A 20,969-nucleotide genomic window follows, 5' to 3' on the forward strand; every position below is an offset into this window, starting at 1 on the left:
ATCCAAATAACAAAGGCACTGAGCCTCTGCTTGGGTATCAGCCTGGGGGCATCTAAGCCCAGGGTGTCCCTGGGCCAGGCAGGGGTGGGGAGGAGCCAGCTAGTCTAGGGAGGTACACACACAAGGAAAGGGGTGTGTACCTGGCTTCCCAGAGGTGGTCAGGCTGACAGCTGGCTGCAGGACGGTGCCAAGCCCCACGGCAGGGTCTGTGAAAGAGGCCACATGTTAAGAGGCAGGAGTGAGGCTGCCTGGGCTCCTCTGCAGGCCCCAGGAATCTCTAACTTGACGCCTGGAGAAGCCTAGCGCGAGGGCAGACAGGCTCCTCTTTTTCGAGCTACATTTATTCCATACATACTGAGTACTTATTGTGTGGCAGACACTATTTTAGGCCCTGGAAAAATAGCAGGAATAAGACAAGCAAGCTCTTTGGTCTTGAAGAGAATAGGAGAGGAGCAGCCTTGCAAAGAGGCCGCGCTAAAGTGGCAAGAGAGCCACACGCGTTTGGGGACCAGAGAGCAGCTAGTGTGTCCAGGGGCAGAAATAGGAGATGAGGCCAGAGAGCTCAAGCAGGGCCTGAGGGGCTACAAAAAGGAGGTGATTCTAAGTTCAAAGGGAACCTCCTGAACAATGTGTTTAAGTAAATGGGTCTCATTTACAATTGTAGGCGTTTGTTCTGTAGAGAACAGAGGATAGGAGGCGGGTGGACCCGGGAGAGCTGTGCTGGTGTAGGGCCTTCCAGAGCTAGAGAGCCGAGAATCCAGTGAAGATGCCTCTGGGTGGAGTCCAAAGATGCCAGGGGGGCGGGGACAGCCCTGCCCACACAGCCCTTCCTTCTTGGGGACCCCACCCCCACCCCAGCCCACTCCCCACTCCTGAAAATCTCTCTACTGGCTTGGGATCTAACCTAGGCTATCCTGGGCTACACTGCAAGCCCTGTGGCAGGCACGGTGTGGCAGAGATTTGGGGACACATCAGGTTAGTCTTCTGTCCCTTATTTGAGGAGTTGGGGTGATCATGCGTTGGGCTGGGCCTTGGCTGGCTGAGAAAAAAGCAACATGGGTACTTTTTACCAGGAAAATGCTGTCTGTAACCAACCCCGGGTGCTCTCAGAACCTTTAAGACAAGGGTCGGTGGCCGGGGCTGTTTGGACAAAGTGGGGCCAGCCGGGGTGGCGGGGGCAAAAGAGGGGGGCTGTTCCCCCACAGCGAGCCCCACTGTCATTGAGTCAGTGGCTTTTCTGCAGAAATGCCTGAAGGAGCAGGCTCTCACCCCAAGCAGGGGGTTCTCCCAGAGAGTGGCCGTACCACACTCCCCCAGCCCCTCGAGAGGAAACCACACGTGTTTTAGGAAGAGACCTTGAACTCGGCTCTGTTTTCTGCATAGATGCAAATGGACCCCCAGCCTGACTTTCCCTCTTGCTTCCCTTTTTTTCCGTCCTCTCTCTCCAGGTCCTTCATTAGCAAAAGGAAAGGACAGGATAGAACATTCCATATGTTGCTTTTTGTCCACCCCGATTTATCCCTTTTTTCTCTGGAGTCTTGGGAACGAGGGAACAGAAGAGATGGACATGAAGGCAGCAGAGAGGAATGGAGCAAAAAAGAGTTGAGAGGCTAGTCGGTAAGTTATCCTCGGAAAGATCTGAGCCAGACCGCCAGAGCCCGGGAGAAACACCAGGCCCAGCAAATGACTGAACACACCGTAGTAGCAGATGAAGGGCTTCTGAGCTGTGCACGAGGCGGCCCCCAGACTGACGAGAAGGGTTATGGAATACAGAGTGACACAGAGCCCCTCCTCCAAGGACGGCATCGAGGTCCACACCGGGATGCTGAAGATGGAGCCGCTGGACCATCTCGGGCCACGAGTCTGCACATCGAAGAAGAGGCCGATCCAGGCCCCGGTGCTGCTGGTGAGGGAGTAGAGGGCCTTGATGCTGCTCCAGCTGTTCATGCTCTGCAGGTCGGCCAGGTCTGTGTGGTGCTGCCGGCAGTAGTCCAGGGCCTCAGACCAGCGCAGCTCCTGCTCCACCCTCCAGAAGGTCTTGCCCTCGCTGGTCAGCTGCAGGGCTGGGGCGGGAGAGATGGTCACTCCGTGACCACCTCCCCCCTAGCCCCACATGCCAAGGGTTCAGCCACCCTGCCGGCAACCTCCCCAGCCTCTCCTGTCCCACCGCCACCCTCCACTTACATGCACCTCTGCCTCTGGGCCTTTGCACAAGCTGCTCTCTTGGCCTGAATAGTCTAGCCATCCCCACCTGCTCCCTCAATCCCCATTCTCCTGTTTCCCTCTGCCCCATCCTGGGTGGGCTCTCCTCCCGTAAGCAGCAGGTCACCTTTCTTAGGTGTTAATAACAGTAGTGTTTCCTGAGCACTAGCCGTGTGCCACTAGCTCACTGAGTCCTTTCCAACGACTCCCTAGGATAAACATCACTACTCCTGTTTTACAAATTAAAAAAAAAAGAAAAGGAAAAATTCCCGAGATTTAAGTGGCTCAGCCAAGGCCACTCAATGGGAAGGGTAGAGCCAGAGCTCAAGGACCATGGGTGGGGCTCCCAGGGTGAGGTTAGTCACAGAGCAGTTCTGCCCTGATGTAGGTGCCACAGGCTCATAACTGGGGTGGCACATTAGAATCACCTGGGGAGCTTTTAAAATACACCAATGCCCAGGCCACCCAACCATGAGGATCAGACTCTCTTGGCAGCGCCTGCATCAAAAAAGTGGTTTTTTTTTTTTCATTTTTTTGTCTGCACCCACAGCATATGAAAGTTCCCAGGGCAGATCTTTAACCCACTGTGCGGGGCTGGAGATCGAACCCTCACTGCCGCAGGGACAACGCTGGATCCTTAACCTGCTGTGCTATTGGAGGAACTCCCAAAATTTTGTAAAGCCCCTGGGAAAAAGGACCTTTTAGCTGGCCTGTCTCTACCACCCAGTCCAGGCAACCTGGGAGCAAAGAACCAGCTTTGTTTATCATTGTACACCCAGTGGCCAGCTCAGAGGAGCTGGACATATGGAAAATGAATGAATGAGTGAACAAGGGAATGAACCCTTCTCCCAGGAACCAGTCCCAAACCCCAAGATCTCAATATTCTCTTCTTCTCGACTCCATGCCCTTGTGGAGCTGCCAGCAAATGAGGGCTGATCAAGGACCAAGCCCGGCTCTGCCAGGGTCTTGGGGTGGGAGGTGGGGCATCCTCGTCCTTGAGGAACCAGCCTCAAGCCAGATGCCCTAGGAGAGAAAATAAGACTGAAGGATCAGGCATGCAGAGGAGCAGGCCTGAAGAGGCACTTGCCAAAACAACACCGCTCACACCCACCAGAAGCCAGGCAGATGCTGCTTGTCACTGAGAGGAGCTGAAGGATCCCTGAGCAAGAGAAAAGGAGTAGAAAAAAGTTATTCTTTCTTATGATGTGTGATTCTCTTTTTTATTATTATTATTATTATTATTTTTTTTTTATGGCCGCACCTGCGGCATACGGAAGTTTCCAGGCTAGGGGCTGAATGGGAGCTGCAGCTGCTGGCCTGCACCACAGCCACAGCCATGCAGGATCCAAGCCGCATCTGCAGCCTACACCACAGCTCACGGCAACACCAGATCCTGAACCCACTGAAAGAGGCCAGGAATCGAATCTGCTTCCTCCCAGACACCATGTTGGGTTCTTAACTTGCTGAGCCACAATGTGAACTCTCTTTTTTCAATCCTATCCCGTTTAATTCTTAAAAATCACTGGCTGTGACCCACTAAATTGCCTTTAGGCTCTAATAGGTCCCAACCCAGAGTCTAAAAACCCCTGGGCCGTTGCTGATCTCCTGGCTTTAAGCAACGTGAGCTGACAACTCCCAGATCCAGCCTCCACCCCTGAGCTGGGTGTACGCGTCTGTCCATTTCTCGTGTGCACACGGGTTCACGCCACCAGTCCGGCCTGTCCTGGTCCCACCTCTAGGTCCTAGTCCCCCCCAGCTCCTGGTCCCCCCAGGTCGTAGTCCCTCCAGCTCATCACCCCAGCACCTCAAGCCCCGCCCAGGACCCCCTCGGCGCCCCGCCCTCTCTGTCTCGGCAAATCCCCTCCGTCCTCCAGGCAGCCTGTATCCTGGACCTTCTTGAACTTTCCACTTCTTCCTGTGCCCACTGCCACCCTGGCCCAAGACACTCTCCCTTCGCTGGAACTGACAGCACGGGCCCCAGCCTTTCCCTCTGCTACTGTCACAGCGCACCGCCCACTCTGCCCAGAAGGACCTTTCTGAGATGCTCAGCTTGTCACTCCCACGGGTTACAGGGCTGGCTCCGGGGGCCCCTGTGTGACCTGGGCCTCCTGTCAGAAGAGCCCTCCTCAGTCTCCTGAATTTGCTCCCTTCATAGCCCACCTCACCCGCAAGCCTCGACCCTGTGCCTCAGAGCTTCTCCGGCTTTATTCCTTGAGCTTCTTTCCTTTAGTCCTTAAGTTGAACCCGGGGCTCCTTGCCGGCAAGATTCCACATGTGCCTCTTCCTGTGATTGTCCCTTGTCCTCACCCTGATTATCTCCTCCGTTGCTTTTGTCACATACTGGGACAGTCTTGTTGCCTATATTCTTGCCCAATGTCCCTAACCCCCACCGCGAGGTCAAGCCTAAGGGGACCATTTCTGATCGGCATCCACAAGCCCTTAATATGTATGTGTGCTTGGCTGAGATGTGTAAATGAAGAAATGAATGCGTAAACGTCTGTGCAGAACTGCCAGCTCCAGGGGCTGTTCCCTGGGCAGGGCTGAGGGAGGGACGGGGGAGGGGACACAGGCCAGGAGGTGGCTGACCTGGAAAAGCAGTCACTGCTTCCCACTTGGTCTCCCCTTCAGCCTTGAAGTCTGGGCACCTCGGGGGAGGCATCCTTCCCGCAGCCTGGACCTTGGACGTGCATGGAGCTGGTGCCCTACCTGCCCAGGCGGTGGCCTTACCTGCTGCGCGGAGGGACAGTCGCAGCCCCAAGGCTGGCATGGCTGCGACGCAGGACAGGTCAGCGGGTGGAAAGGCGCCCCTCCTCTGGCAGAGGCTGCTCCTGGTCTGCTGGTCATTGCTTCCGTGAGCCCCACTCTCCTCCTCTTTCCTACCCAAATCGACAGATTTTACTAAACAAATACTAAGTCTGTGCCTCCTGCAGACCAGCCACTGTGTGAGGTGCCAGGGGTGCAGCCCAAGGAAAGCAGAAAAGATAGATTCCTGTGCTCCTGCAGGTTTCAGGGAAGGCAAGTGCCAGGGATCCGTAATTAAGGAGGAATCGAGGAATTAACGAGCAGATGGGGAGGGAGAGCCAGGAGGGGCTGCTGCTGGGGGGCAGAGGGCAGGCTCAGTGAGAGCCCCAGGTCCTCAAGGGCCCAGGGGAAGGAGAAGAAAGGGAGGGCCGAGGATGGCCAGGAGCTGGCCCATGCGTGGGCCAGGCTCCGCTGCACGCTCCTCCCTGCCCACCCTCTTAGCAGCCGCAGTGCCAGGCAAGTCCTGCGTGATCTGCATTTTAAAGGTGAGAAAGCGGTGGCACCAAGAAATTACTGGCTCAAGACTGACAGATAGGATGCTGGATGGCAGTTCAAGCTTGTGTCACTGCGGAGCATGAGGTGAGGTGGTGATCAGCCCCCAACTAGTCCTCCTCCAGGGAGGCCAGGAGCCCCCACCCCGAGCCCGACCAGGCTCTGGCTCCCTGAGTCAGCACAGAGCAGAGACCGAGGCATTTTCTCTGGGGATCCGAGAACAGCGGTACCCTGCCCCCGCCTCCACCCCCGTCTCTCTCCCCTCCTCCCCATCTCTCTCCCCTTCACTCCCCCCCCCAACATCCTGTTTATGCCCAGAGTTCTCTCTGTCCCCCTAAGAGCTAGGCTTTTGGAAACCAAAGCCTGGAAGACTCTTTTTTTCCTGCCCTCCACCCCTTCACACCCTTCCTGGAGAGAAGGCCAACGGGAAAGAAGAACAGATCGCTCCTGCTTGGACAATAACGTCCTGCACAATGTTTTCTTGTGCAGTGATGGCCTCAGATGACTCCGTCCTAGTGGCAGAACCCGTGTGTGCCAGGGCCTCTCAGGGCCACCCTCTGGGGACAGACGAGAACCTGACGATTCTAGCCAGGAAAACGCCACCCCTGCCAGGACCCTCTCACCTGGCCATTCACCCAGGGATCCTCCGTCTCTGGAGGTAAGGGCCCCTCCAGGCCTCCCTCCCGGAGTGAATAGGACCAGTGGCAGGTGCACAGAGACTGTGGCTGAAGGCTGCTCCGGCTCCTGGCACTTTGGCTTGAAGGTCCATGTGCATTTCTCCTCTCTTCTGTTACTCTGCGAGCAACATTTTTCCTCTGGTTTTCTTTTTCTTTTCTTTTGTTTTTTCCCTTTTTTAGCCATACCCAGGGCATACAAAACTTCCCGGGCCAGGGACTGCATCCGAGCCTCGGCTGCAACCTCTGCCACAGTTGCAGCAACACTGGCTCCTTAAGCCACTGCACCACAGCGGGAACTCCTGTGAACTCCCTGAGAGCTGGAACGGTGCCTCGGTCACAGAGCACTCACCCCATAACAAGCATAGCACACGTTCTCAGTGAAGAAAGAGGAGGCGTTCTGGTTGGTATTAAAGGGATTTGCTACTGTGCTTCTCTGTGGAGTCCCACTCCGACCTGAGACTCTGTCTGGCACATAGAGATCTTGAGTACATGAGTGAGGGAGGAGCCTTTCCCTGGACACGGAGGGCAGGTGATGAGGAGAGGGAGGACAGCCCTGCTCCCAGGAGTCAGTGTCACCCTAGCTGTGTGAGGAAATGCAGGCTGGATAAAAGCAACAGAGAGAAGGAAGCAGCGGGCTTCCTAAGAGACCTAGGAACAAACATGGTTTGCATGAACCAATGCAAGCAAAAGGCAAAAGAGTGTGGAAACCCCGTGTAGCATCTCTTCCCAGCCCCCAGATCAGGACTGCTCTTCCACCAGGACACAACGCACCCAGAGATACGGTCCACAGCTCCAACTTTCCCACGGTCTTTCTATTTTCTCCCGGACCAACTACACCTGTGTCCCCGGAGTGGAAGCTGCATTTCCCACACTTGCTGAATGACTGGGACGTGCTCTCAGCACCCCTGGTGTTCTGCACAGTGAGTTGCTAACAGCCCTGCAGAACCTTCGTTAGAGATGTGCCTTGTGGCTGCAATGCCCGACCAAGCGCATCCAAGCAGGTTTTCTCAAAGCCTTGACTCCCATGACATAACTGAAAAAGTAAATTTCAGTCTCTACCCCCAGTGCCTGGCACAAAGCTCCTAAAATCCTTGTAATTCCCTGAGCAACAGCACTGTCTTTTTTTCTAATGAAGTGACTTTTGCTGAGCTCCTGCAAGGGGACTGGTCTCTAAAAAGACCAAGCCATGATGAGCAGCTTGGACACTTCAGCCCCATCCCTCCAAGTTCATGATCGCTCCCGCCTACGTAATGAAGCCTCCACAAAAATCCCATTAAGTACGGGGTTCAGAGAGCTTCCTGGTTGGCGACACGTGGAGATCTGGGGAGACTGACAGGGAAGCTGAGCCTTTTCCTCATATCTCGCCCTGTGCCTTTCTTCCATCAGGCGCTTCCTGAGTTCTAATCCTTTTGTAATAAACTGGAAATCTAGTAAGGAAAAAGTTTCTCTGAGCTCCGAGATCTGCTCTAGCAAATTGAACCTGAGGAGGGGGTGGCGGGAGCCTCTGATCTATAGCTGGTGGGTCAGAAACATAAGTAGCAAAGGGTGGGATGTCTGAAGGTGGGGGAGGGTGGAGAGCCTTGTAGGGCTGAGCCCTTGGTGGGTCGATCTGACACTGTCTGTCTCCATGGAAGGTTGGAACTGAGTTAAATCGTAGGACACCCAGCTGGTGCCACAAAAAATTGCTCCTTGTGGGGGAAACCCCCACATGTCTGGTGTCGGAAGGGGTGGGTGTGGAGAGGTGTGGTGTGAGAATAAAGGAGAAACACAGAGCGAAGACCGGGGGTGGTGTTTCTAAACAGTTTTCTAAACAATCTGCAAAGGGGGGTTATGAAATTGCTATTTTCCAATGGTATGATGAGGGTTAGATGAATTAATCTTTACAGTGGGTTTGATACACAAATTCCAAGGCACAAAAAAAATATTACCTCTCTACCTCTAAATCAACTCAAGTTTGGAAGATGTCCGTGCAATAAAATGCACCTATGTTAAGTAGAGGTTCTAATCGGGGTCACAGACTGCATGTGCATGGGGAACCACCACCACAATTTCCTACACCCCCAAATGTTCCCTCCAGCCCTTTGCAGCCATCCTTCCCCCACCCCAGCTTCAGGCAACCACTGCTCTGCTTTCTATCCCTGTGGATTCATTTTCTAGCATTTTGTTTGAAAGGAATTTCACTCAGTAAAATGTAAGATTCACCCATCTTGTCATATGTATCTTTTTTATTTTTTTTTATCTTTGAGGGGTACTCCAATGTAGGGAAATACGACAACTGGTTTATTCCTTTTCCTGCTGCCGAATTTGGTGGTGGTTTTGTTTGAGGCTGTTATGAATGAAGCTGCTGGGAACATTCATGAACAAGGGAGTTCCTGCTGTGGCGCAGCAGAAATGAATTCTACTAGCGTCCATGAGGATGAGGGTTCGATCCCTGGCCTCGCTCAGTGGGTTAAGGAACTGGCTTTGCCGTGAGTTGTAGTGTAGATCGCAGACGCGGCTCAGATCTGGCGTTGCTGTGGCTGTGGTGTAGGCCAGCGGCTACAGCTCCGATTTGACCCCTAGCCTGGGAACCTCCATATGCTGCTGCGGGTGTGGCCCTAAAGGACCAAAAAAACAAAAAAACAACAAAAAAACCCCACTCCCCCAAAAGAACTAACCCCCCCAAAAAGAAACTGCTCTCTTCGGGGTGGAGGTGGGGTCTATATTGTTTTCCACTCCCACCAGCCATGCATGAGCGTTCCAGTTACTCCACTACCTTGGCAGCGTGTACATCAACTTAATTTTCACTCTGAGCTCACCCCTACCAGGTAAGGAAGAAACTCAGCCTTATCTATTTTCAGGGCTGCTCACACACACACACACACACACACACACACACACACACACCTGTTCAGTTGTTCTCCCTACATCCTCCGCCTGCCCATGCCTTCCTCACCTATAACCTATTTCCCTGATGACCTTCCTGCGGACTCGCCCCAGGCCCCAGCCAGTGATCATTCTTATCAAAGGGGCAGGTGAGGAGCAAGCGCCTCTGCTGTTTCCCTGGCAACTAATGAGCCCACGTGCGGTCGCTCCCCCTACAAATGGCCGCCTCCCCCTCCCGCCCCCACCCCGCCCAGCAAAACTGCCGCCAGCGTGTCCTGTGCGGCCAGCCGTCCCTCCACCGCGCGCTGCGGGCTGCCACTCCAGGACCGTGCTTCAGACAGGTCCGCTCCCCCATCCGAGAAACACTGATGTCTCTGTGGCTGACTCTAGGCTCTTTCTTCGGTCTCGAAGCTGGGTGAGTACAGCCTCGCAGGTCTGCGGTGTGCAGCCCAACACACACACACACAGTAGGGGAAGCACAAAGAGCCTGGCTCTCACCCTGTGCCCTGTCTCAGCACTAAGACCTCCATTGACCTGGGTTCTTGCAGGTCTGCAAACCGCGCCACGGCTGAGCCCCTCAGGGACTGAGGACATCCCCCGTCCCCGCACCGCTGTTCCTCTCTGAGGTCCTTTTCCTGTCCAGGACACTCACAGATAAGCACAAATGAATAGTTAAAATGTTATCCCGTCATATATACCAAGCACTTAGCCAGACCCATAGCAGATGCCCAATTAATGTTGTTTCCTTTTTCCTTAAAAGAAGGGAAGTTTGTTTTCTGCACCCCTGGCCACATGTCCCACCCTGAAAAACAGGGCTTCTGGTGAGAAGTTTTTTCCTTTTATTCTTTTTTTTTTTTTTTTTTTTGGCTGCGCCCATGGTGTTTGGAAGTTCCTGGGCCAGAGACTGAACCTGAGCCGCAGCGGTGATAATGCTGACTCCTTAGCCACTAGGCCACCAGGGAACTCCTCTCCCTTTATTCGTGTCCGCTGTTATGAACCATTTATTCTGCTTTTAACCCAAACCCGTCTTGACCATCATTTATTGCAAATGTGGATCTCAGTGCCCAGCGAACAGAGGCAGTTGCCACGTATCTGTTGAGTGAAAAAAATGAATGGATCGTTTACTGTTGATAATTTTATGGATGTGGACACGATCTGTTGAAAACAATTGAACCCTGTGGAGCTGTTGTTGTTTGAATAGAAAGTTCTGCTACAGGTAGCCTCTCTAAATCCCCACACAGCTGGGGAAGGCAGTGGGGGCTCCACAGGCGGGTCACAGGAGCCGTCTAGGGATCCAAGGGGCCTTTGCTCTTGGGCGCCCCCTAGGGGCCATCATGTAGAACTAAGCAGCCCACCTTGCTGCCTCCATCATAAGAAACACTGGTGCCTGAACGGGCAGGTGAACCTTTGGATTCTAAACCACTGCTGCTTGTACTTTTCATTTAAGTGCTGTTTTAACAGCTGATCTTAAAAATTTTTCCTTTATGTCTTTAAAGGCAAATAAATGTGTTGGCCGATAAGTACATGAAAAGAGGCACAATATCACTAATCATTAGGGAAATGCAAAACAAAGCTACAGTGAGACAACCACCTCACACTCATTAGAATGACTACTATCAAAACAGCAGAAAACAGCAAGTATTGGTGAGGATGTGGCGACAAAGGAACACCTGTGCCCTGTTAGGGGGCAAGTAAGTGGTGTGGCCTCTGTGGAAAATGGTATGGAGGGGCCTCAAAAACTTAAAGGTAGAATTACTAGATGATCCAGAAATTCCACATTTGGGTATATTCCACAGAGAACTGAAAACAGGGACACAGGAGTTCCTGTCGTGGCTCAGCAGTTAACAAACACGATAAACATCCATGAGGAGGCAGGTTTGATCCCTGGCCTCACTCAGCAGGTTAAGAATCCAGTGCTAATGTAGGCTGTGGTGTAGGTTGCAGATGTGGCTTGAATCCCGAGTTGCTGTGGCTCTGGCTGGTGGCTACAGCTCCGATTGGGCCTCTAGCCTGGGCACCTCCATATGCCACAGATGTGGCCCTCAAAAGCAAAAAAAAAACAAAAAACAAAACAAAACACTACAACAACAATAGCAGGGACTCAAATATTTCCACACCCATGTTGATACGATTTTCACAATAGATAAAAACAATAGATAAAATGCAGAATCACGAGGATGAATAAACAAAATGTGGTAGAAACATACAATTCAGCTTTAAAAGGAGGAAATTTTGACTCATGCTACAGTTTGAGGACAGGACGTTATGCTGAGGGGAAAAAAGCCTGTCACAAAAGGACAAATAGTGCATGATTCCACTTAGATTAGGTACTGAGTCGAAGTCACGCAAAGAGAGAGTAGAATAGTGGTTGCCAGGAGCTGGGGGCTGGAGGGAATGGACCGCTGTGTAAAGTGAAACCAAGCAGGACCCTGCAGAGCCCCTCTGGATACAAATCTCCTCCGAGTTCCCCGTTTCTTTTTTTGTTTAAAAAGAAAAAAAAAAAAACTTTCGTCTCCTAGGTGGTCCCTTGAGCCCGAAGAGCAGACTCAAGCAATTACTACTTAGAGATGCGAAGGAATATAGAAACAAAGAAAAGCTTACACAATAGTTCAATCCTAAAACAGAGTCACGGCAGGCTAGTTCCTCCTGAAGGGATTCGGAGAACAATCTGATGCACATCTTCGTGTTGTTCTGCAGAAGCCAAGACCCCTCACACCCAGGTACGTGCTGACCACAAGCACGTGAACCTCAGACTAGCTGAAACTAAAGAATGATGATGAAGATTCCTGAAACATCACCCTGTTACTTCTCCACCAACCAATCAGAAGAAAGTCCACGAGCTGATCACGCACCTGGCAACCCTCACCCCTAATGTTGCCTTTATTTTATTTTTGAAAAAGTTATTTTAGAAATTCCCATCAGGAGTTCCTGTCGTGGCACAGGGGTTAACAAATCCAACTAGGAACCATGAGGTTGCGGTATCGTTCCCTGCCCTTTCTGAGTGGGTTAAGGATCCAGTGTTGCTGTGAGCTGTGGTGTGGGTTGCAGACGCGGCTTGGATCCTGCGTTGCTGTGGCTGTGGTGTAGGCCGGTGGCTACAGCTCCGATTAGACCCCTAGCCTGGGAACCTCCATGTGCCGTGGGAGTGGCTCAATAAAAGGCAAAAAGACACACACAAAAAAGAAGTTCCCATCATGGCTCAGCAGAAATGAATCTGACTAGCATCCCTGAGGACGCGGGTTCAATCCCTGGCCTTGCTCAGTGGGGTTAATGATCTGGCGTTGCCGTGAGCTGTGGTGTAGTTTGCAGACAAGGCTCGGTTCCCATGTTGCTGTGGCTGTGACTCAGCTCAGATCTGGCATTGCTGTGGCTCTGGCTCCAATTTGACCCCTAGCCTGGGAACCTGCATATTCCACGTGTGTGGCCCTAAAAAAAAGCAAAAACCAAAAAAACCCCAACAAATAGGTGCAGAGTTTTCATTTTATGAAAAAGATTTCTGGGGTGGGTGGTGATGATGGCTGCATAACATTACGAATGTACTTAACACCACAGAATTGTACCTTTAAAAACAGTTGAGATGGTAAATCTTTTGTGTATCTTACTGCCATAAAAATTGGAAAAAATGGAGTTCCCGTCGTGGCTCAGTGGTTAACGAATCCGACTAGGAACCATGAGGTTGCTGGTTTGATCCCTGGCCTTGCTCAGTGGGTTAAGGATCCGGCGTTGCCATGAGCTGTGGTGTAGGTTGCAGACGTGGCTTGGATCCCACAATTCTGTGGCTCTGGCATAGGCCAGTGGCTATGGCTCTGATTAGACCCCTAACCTGGGAGCCTCCATATGCCACAGGAGCAGCCCAAGAAATTGCAAAAAAAAATTGGAAAAAAGTATTTCCTGAATTAATATGATTCACCTAATTGGCTGTTTTCCTTTTCATTAACCTATTATGTATATTATCTCCAATTTTGATCATATTATCTCTCAAATTACTAAATTATTTTAAATTCATATAATGATATATGTGTACATGTGAACTTTTATTTTTTTGGCTGCGCTTGAAGCATGTGAAAATTCCTAGGCCAGGGAGCACACCCGTGCCACAGCAGCCACTAGAGCTGCTGCAGTGATAACACCTGGTCCTTAACCCACTGTACCACAAGGAACTCCTTTTTTGTGTGAAATTTTTGATCTGTTCTCATATAATTTTCTTCAACAATTACTCCTTCTCTTAGTAGTTTGAATAACTGAATAGACTTTTTTTTTTTTTTTTTTTTTTTGTCTTTTGTCTTTTTAGGGCTGTACCTATGGCATATGGAATTTCCTAGGCTAGGTCGAATCGGAGCTGTAGATGCCGGCCTATACCACAGCCACAGCAATGGCAGAACTGAGCCACATCTGTGAACTACACCACAGCTCATGGCAATACCAGGTCCTTAACCACTGAGCAAGGCCAGGGATCGAACCCACATCCTCATGGACACTAGTCCGGTTCGTTCACCACTGGGCCACAATGGGAATTCCGTCATAGATTCATTATTGATTTCCTTTCGATATTTATTTCATTTTAGTTGTGAAGTGGGGGATCCCAGGAGGAGGAAGTTAGCTGGGTGCACACCACATGTGCCTGGGTATACCTACCTCAGCTAAATCTTCCTGACCCCTGCCCCCACCCAGCACAGTCCCAGCCCTGGGGCGGGGGTGGTGGGGTGGGGCTATGCGTTAAAAAGAGGAATCACTGGTACTGCTGCCCTGAGTAAGGACAGGCAGGCATTGTCCCTGGGAACGAGGGGCCTTTGGAGCAGCTACAGTTCACAGGAGGCAGGCACCCACCCCTACCCATTTCACCGTATTTAACTCTGAAACAGAACATTCAAAACCCCTATGAGGTAGGAAGCTTATCTCATTTTCCGCATTGACGAAACACGTTCAGAGAGGTTAAGAAACATGCCCAAGGTCAACCAGGATGGAGAGAACCTGGGATTTGAAGCCCAGTCTTAGGAGGTTACAGCCCAGGCTCCCTACCAATAAAGGCTGTGTTTCCCAAGGCTGCTATTCCGAGCCTCACGTCAGGGCTACTGAATCCGAGTCTGAGAGCGGATGGATATGTGTGTCTATGTGACTGAATCACTTTGTTGTACAGCAGAAATGCTCGCCACCTTGTGAATCAACTAGGCTTTCAATAAAACTTAAAAAAAGAGGGGGAAAGGGATGGAGTCCCCCATCCGCCTTGTGCGCGATATCCTCCTACGGGCAGGCAGGCGGGCAGGTGTGCAGGCTGCCTCTTTCTCTCCTTTAGCCCCAGTTCCACAAAGGTCAAGTGGCAAATGCGGACATGAGTGATGCCGGAAGTGTTCACACCTCCCCCCAGGGAGGATGGTGGTGGGTCCTGGCCCTGCAGCTGAGGTGGCCCGGGGAGGAGGTCAAATGTGCTGGCCGGAGTTCCCGTCGTGGCTCAGTGGTGAACGAACCTGACTAGGAACCATGAGGTTGCGGGTTCGATCCCTGGCCTTGCTCAGTGGGTTAAGGATCTGGCGTTGCTGTGAGCTGTGGTGTAGGTTGCAGATGCAGCTTGGATCCAGCATTGCTGTGGCTGTGGTGTAGGCCGGTGGCTACAGCTTTAATTAGACCCCTAGCCTGGGAACCTCCCTATGCTGTGCGTGTGGCCCTCAAAAGACAAAAGGCAGAAAAATAAAATAAAATTAAAAAACAAAAAGCATGCTGGCCATATGACCCAGCTATGTGATCGTATAGTACTGTAGCATTTACTACTGAAAAAGATCCCAGGAGGTCCCTGATGGTGTAGTGGTTGGGGACTCAGCATTGTCACTGCTGTGGCTGGAGTTGGACCCTGGCTGCAGGCAAGGCAACACAAGAAGGAAAAAAAAAAAAAAACCCAAAACACGCATGTAAATGGACCCCTACATTCAATGACCAACTGTGTATGTTAAACATTATTCTGGGTGTGTCTGGAGGCTGCTGGGGATGAGGTTAACATTTGAATAGGTCGACCAGTTAGGCCAACTGCCCTCCCTATGGGTGGGTGGGGCCCATCCTTTCTGTTGGAGGCCTGGGTAGGATAAAAGGCAGGAAATAATTCTTTCTCTGCCTGTTTTAGAGCTGGGACATTAGGCTTCTCTACTTGGATGGCAGCTGCCACCATTGGCTCTCCTGGGTCTGCAGCTGCAGAGGGCAGACGGTGGGACGTCTCAGCCTCTGTCATCACGTGAGCCAGTCCTCAAAACCAATCTCTTGCTAGGTGATCGATGGATCGATAGATGATAGATATGCTATTGATGCTGTTTCTCTGGAGGACACTGACTTACACTAGTAACTGAGTGGAAGGCAGAATAGAAGGCCCATGGAATGTGGGGTGGGGGGTGGGGGTGGTAGGAGCAGCAGGGTGGAGGCCAGGTCAGGTAACTGACCGGGTCAGCAAGAGGAATCCCATTGACCCCAGGTTGGCACTGCCAGTCTCCTTCGTGTGGACTTCGGGGCTTCCGTTTTTCCAATTCTCTGAGTCCCGAGAGCTGAGGGAGATCCCTGCCCCCAACCAGAGGGTTGTTTCATCAATGCGTACCCCACTATTTCCTGAGGCAGGAACCCGCAGGACCCCTGAGGCCAGGCGTGTGTTGCCTGCAGCCACCACAACATGCTGAAGTGTCAGCCTGACACTCGGCTCAGAGGACATCTCCTTACTCCGCCTTGTGAGAGGAAGGTGAAATGCAAGTCCAGCTCTATGGGCCGTGGGTGGTGACAAGGCCAGGTAAAGGTGCATGCGCACCAGCTGGAGCAGGCAGAGAAGGCTGCCTTGGTCTGCAGCACACCTGCTGGGACAGGCTAGCATCTCTCTGCCGAAAGGAAGACCCATGTGATGTTCCAGTGTCAAGGGGGAGAGGCTGACATAGGTGAGGCCCGTCACCTGCTTCAGGTGAACCCTCCCATTCAGGCCCAGAGTGGAGGGAGCGTGTCATCTTCAGAGACCCGGCTAGGCACTGGTGAGGGGGAGGTCTGGCACGTGGCAGGTAGTATGACCTTCCCTGCCCCCCGTGCTTGGTTTGGAGAAGAAACGGTCTAACATAAAGGGTACTAGGAAGCTCCCAGGGCCAGGAATGAGATCCAAAGAACATGGCAGGGAACCAGCTCCACGAACTGGGCCGTGCCCCATCTCTGGGCTCCTTCAGCACCCTGGGCCCACTTACTGTATTTTAAGCTTGACTCTATGGAAGCCCCTGTCAGCTCCATCCATGATGAGTTCCTAGGGGCCAGGGCCGTGTCTTAATTATTTCTGTGCTCCTGGTGCCTTGCAGAGTGCTTGGCACGTAGTCAGGGCTCAGGGAATGTGTGTGGCACAAACAGGGACTCGAGGTGGAGTCCCCTGGATAGTGACCCAGAGCTGCTTGCTAAGACCCAGCCTGGCCCTGAGCCTGGATAAGGGTAACCGGCCAGTGACGGTGGGACTGAGACCCAGGCAGGCCCTGAGGTTCACACTCACTGCCTGGGTTGGTATTGTCATCGTTTTCCAGAGGTTAGGGGCACCAGAGGGGGTTACTTTGTTTAAATCAAGAATTAGATAGAAATAAATGAATGGTTTTGTTTAGAGGGCTTGGCAAGGGACGGTGGCCTGTGTTGACTGAAAATAAAAACAAAACAATGCACAACCTAAAAGCTGAAAATTATGGTTTATTTGGGGGACAAGACTGAGGACTTAAGCCCAGGACACAGCCTTTCAGCTTGGAAGAGATAAGGAGAAGCCAGGATATATAGCAGTTTTTGCCACAAAGACCAAATTAGTGTTGATTAAAGAAAACCATTTTTTTGAATGATAATATATTTAATCATTTGTTTTTATTTTTTATTACTTAATGAATTTTATTACATTTATAAGTACACAACAATCATCACAAACAAATTTTAAGGCATTTCCATCCCAAACCCTCAGTGCATCCCCTCACCCCACAACCCATCTCATTTGGAAACCATAAGTTTTGCAAATTCTATGCTTCAGTATCTGTTCTGCAAAGAAGTTCATTGTGTCCTTTTTTTAGGTTCCATATGTCAGTGATAGCATTTGATGTTGGTGACTCATTGTCTGACTGACCTCACTTAGCATGATAATTTCTAGGTCCCGCCGTGTTGCTACAATTGCCATTATTTTGTTCCTTTTAATGGCTGAGTAATATTCCATTGTGTATATGTACCACTTCTTCTTGATCCACTCATCTGTCAATGGACACTTGGGTTGTTTCCATGTCTCGGCTACTGAAAAGAGTGCTGCAGTGAACGTCAGAGTACATGTGTCTTTGCGAGTCATGGTTTTTTTTTCTGGATAGATGCCCAGGAGTGGGATTGCTGGATTAAAGGGTAGTTCTATGTTTAGTTTTCTGAGGAATCTCCATACTGCTTTCCACAGTGGTTGCACCAATTTACAATCCCACCAACAGTGTAATAGGGTTCCTTTTTCTCCATACCCTCTCCAGCACTTTTTGTTTATAGACGTTTTGATGATGGCCATTCTGGCTGATGTAAGGTGGTACCTCATCGTGGTTTTGATTGGCATTTCTCTAATAATGAGTGACGCTGAACATCTTTTCATGTGTTTCTTGGCCATCTGTATGTCTTTTTTGGAGAACTGTCTGTTTAGATCTTCTGCCCATTTTTGGATGGGTTTTTTTTTTTTTTTTTAATACTGAGCTGTAGGAGGTGTTTATATATTTTAGAGATTAATCCCTTGTCAGTTGATTCATTTGCAAAGATTTTCTCCCATTCTCTGGGTTGTCTTTTTGTTTTGTTTAGGGTTTCCTTTGCTGTGCAGAAACTTTCGAGTTTAATTAAGTCCCATTTGTTTATTTCTGTTTTTACTGTCATTAGTCTAAGGGGTGGATCTGAGAAGATGTTGCTGTCGTTTATGTCAGAGAGTGTTTGGCCTCTGTTTTCCTCTAGGAGTTTTATAGTGTCTGGTCTTATATCTAGGTCTTTAATCCATTTGGAGTTTATTTTTGTGTATGGTGTTAGGGAGTGTTCTAATTTCATTCTTTTCCATGTGGCTGTCCTGTTTTCCCAGCACCACTTATTGAACAGGCTGTCTTTTCTCCATTGTATATTCTTGCCTCCCTTGTCATAGATTAGATGACTATAGCTGTGTGGGTTTAATTCTGGGCTTTCTATCCTGTTCTATTGATCTATAGTTCTCAGGTTAATGAATTTAGCACTTTTCTCTGTATGGGAAGATGCTAGAGTCCAGGCTCACTGAAATTCTTCCTTTGATATGCATCTCAGCTACCTGGGACTGGTATCCTGGGTTTGCCCATCCTGTGTCTCCTCAGTGTGCCCACTGGAGGTGGCAGCAGTGGTTGATGGCTTGATGGCAGGCTTCCCACCTCCCTCCTGAGCTCCCTCTGGACTCACCCTTAGGGCAGCTGTAATATGATGGCTTGATGGCTCTAACATCCTTTGCTTGCTGATAAGGCGGGATTACATTTGTCTGTTGACACCTGTTTCAGTGTTCCGTTCCATCCAAGCTGTCTTTCCCAGTGAGTGATTTTCCCCTGAGTTTTGCCACCCAAAGGAGCAGTGTCATTTATGTCTTTCCTCAACTTTGAGTGATAGTCCAGGGCCCAGAATGTTCTTCTCAAAGTGTTTGTCTGTCATGTGAACAAGGGACACCCCAGAGCCTCATGGAGAAGAGGAGGAGGATGAGCAAGGGGGCTGCCGGTGGCCCCGAGGAAGAAGGGGGGCCAGGGTGGGGCCCATGGGCTTGTGGGTTCTGTCTCCTGAGCCTGCTGGAGAAAGTGCTCCCCATGGAATGTCCATACAGGGTGATGAGCCATCGACCTCTTGTGAGGAAAAGCCCATCATCTGCGGTGTCTTGATGCCAAAAATAGTATCTGCACAATATATGGTAACAAAAAACCCAGTCGTGAGTAAGTAAGGTATGAGACCCCCGTTTATCACAGCCGCTTTTTTTGGTGTGTGTCTTTGGGCCGCACCTGCAGCATATGGAGGTTCCCAGGCTACGGGTCATATCAGAGCTGTAGCAGCCAGCCTACACCACAGCCACAGCAACGCCAGATCCAAGCCACATCTGCGACCTATACCACACCCCACAGCAACACCAGATCCTTAACCTGCTGACTAGGGCCAGGGTTTGAACTCACATCCTCATGGATACCAGTCGGGTTTGTAACCTGCTTAGCCACAACGGGAACTCCCACGGCTACTATTTAAAATGACCAACCCAAGAATCCATGAGGTGTCTCCAAAGAGATGTCCCAACAGTTCCCTAGGAAATGTGCTCATGAAACATCAGCCACGACTTACTGCTGCACAAAGACTGACAATTTCCAAAGTTTCCCAAGATCTACAATTAGCTGCAACTAGCGGGAATCTCCGTCCATCAGTCAGCTTCTTAGTTGCAAAAAGGAACCACATTAGCTGGTTTAAATGTTGGGAGGGCTGGAGAAAAAGGCTGGACTCCCAGCTTCCAGCACAGCGTTCAGCCCCACATCAGAGAACCCATGCTTTGCTCCACCCACACCAGCAGACAGGAGGCCTCTGCAGAACTTCCCCACCGTGAGCCTGGGAGCTAAACAAAAGCCAAGGATGTGTGCCGCCAGTCCAAGTGGATGGATCTGGATGAATGGGGGTCCTAGGTTTGTTAAAGATAAACTAAACCAGAACAGCCAAGTATCTTGGCATGAAATGCAAAGGAACCTGGGCTCCATTGAATTCAAGATCCAGAAAACGAGCAGCCTGTTTATGTGTATCCTACAGAAGGCTTTTTGCCAACAAGAGAAGACAGCCCAGCCCTGTTCAGAACTCAGACCTGTAACAGGAAGGAAGAAGCAGACCTCTAGAAACTGCCAAATTCTCAGGCTTTGCATGCCCCAAGTCTTCCTCCCCTCACAACTCAGCCACCAGCAAGAGCCTCCCAGGCTGGTCTAGTCTGGTTGCCCTTGGCAGGAGCCCTTCCCGCCGTGACTGCCTCCACCGCGGCTCTCAGAATCTGTGCCTGGCTCCCCTGTTTGGAGACGGCTGTAAGCAGCCTTCTCCAGCCCGCTGACCTCTCCACGAGACCCCGGGCTGGCTTAATCACCACCCAGAGCTCCAAGAAGAGATGCCTTCTCCTGCTTGAGGCCTGGAACTCCTACTGAGGGAAGAGTCACACCTTCTGGGCCATGCTTCATGCGGACTCAGCTCTGAGATGCTAATGATCCCAGAGGTGGAATGGCCAAGAGAAGGAAGTGAGTCAGATGTGGAAAAGGCACCAGGCAGGCGGACCTTACAGGAAGCCAACCAGTGGCCAGTGTCTCCAGGTTCTGGTCCATGCTGGGTTGATGTCCATATCTGGTGGTGGGGGGGTGCTGAGCAGTAGGCGTTCCTAGGCAAGGGTCATGTTCAGGGGCTTCTTGGGACTAAACACAAGGTTCATCCAAACCAGGTTAGGGATGACCAGACGAGAGGACAGCAGCAGGACCCACCCCGACCCCCAGGGAAGGGGCAGGCAAAGATCGGGCATCTTGGTCAGCCCCCAGTGCTACTCAGAGAGCTTAGAACTTCCAGAGAAGCTCCAGACCCCTCTTCTGATGCCTGCAGGCAGGGAGGGAGGTGTGCAGGGCCATCTGCAGAGTGGGACTGGGATAGACTGGGACTGGAACTCTTGGACTGCAAAGCCTTGGACAAGCAGGATCATTTTCACCAGCTCTGTCTCAACATCCAGCCCACTGGCCATTCGGTGCAAAGAGGAAATCCCTGACCAGAACTCGGCCAGTTGCGCGTATGCTGGGAGATGTCATCTCAGCTCGAGAACCTGGTGGAATCTTCCCTTGCAGACCTGGTCAGCTATGATTGCACCCAAAACAACCCTAAACCAGGTTTTCTCATGCGAGGACTTGTTAAAGAGAAGTGGGAAAGATGAGACGCACTAGGAAAGTGTCA

General features: G+C 51.1%; 2 protein-coding genes across 2 annotated transcripts in view; one reads left to right on the plus strand and one right to left on the minus strand.

Moving 5' to 3' along the window:
• Window positions 1–10,523, minus strand: part of CLEC20A (C-type lectin domain containing 20A) — a 26,145-nt gene extending 15,622 nt beyond the window's left edge. The window contains exons 1-5 of the mRNA XM_021063723.1: window positions 9,573–10,523; window positions 4,930–5,078; window positions 3,314–3,361; window positions 1,698–2,063; window positions 141–206 (exon numbers count right to left, since the gene is read on the minus strand). Coding sequence (XP_020919382.1) covers window positions 141–206; window positions 1,698–2,063; window positions 3,314–3,361; window positions 4,930–4,969 — 520 coding nt within the window. The 5' untranslated portion in view covers window positions 4,970–5,078; window positions 9,573–10,523. The remainder of the gene's footprint in view (window positions 1–140; window positions 207–1,697; window positions 2,064–3,313; window positions 3,362–4,929; window positions 5,079–9,572) is intronic.
• The window catches only part of TEX35 (testis expressed 35), a 25,943-nt gene continuing 14,267 nt past the window's right edge, over window positions 9,294–20,969 (plus strand). Inside the window, exon 1 of the mRNA XM_021063725.1 lies at window positions 9,294–9,453. The gene's annotated coding sequence lies outside the window, so the exon portion shown is untranslated. The remainder of the gene's footprint in view (window positions 9,454–20,969) is intronic.

The sequence above is a fragment of the Sus scrofa genome, chromosome 9 (assembly GCF_000003025.6).
Source record: "Sus scrofa isolate TJ Tabasco breed Duroc chromosome 9, Sscrofa11.1, whole genome shotgun sequence".
Classification (NCBI taxonomy): Eukaryota; Metazoa; Chordata; class Mammalia; order Artiodactyla; family Suidae; genus Sus; species Sus scrofa.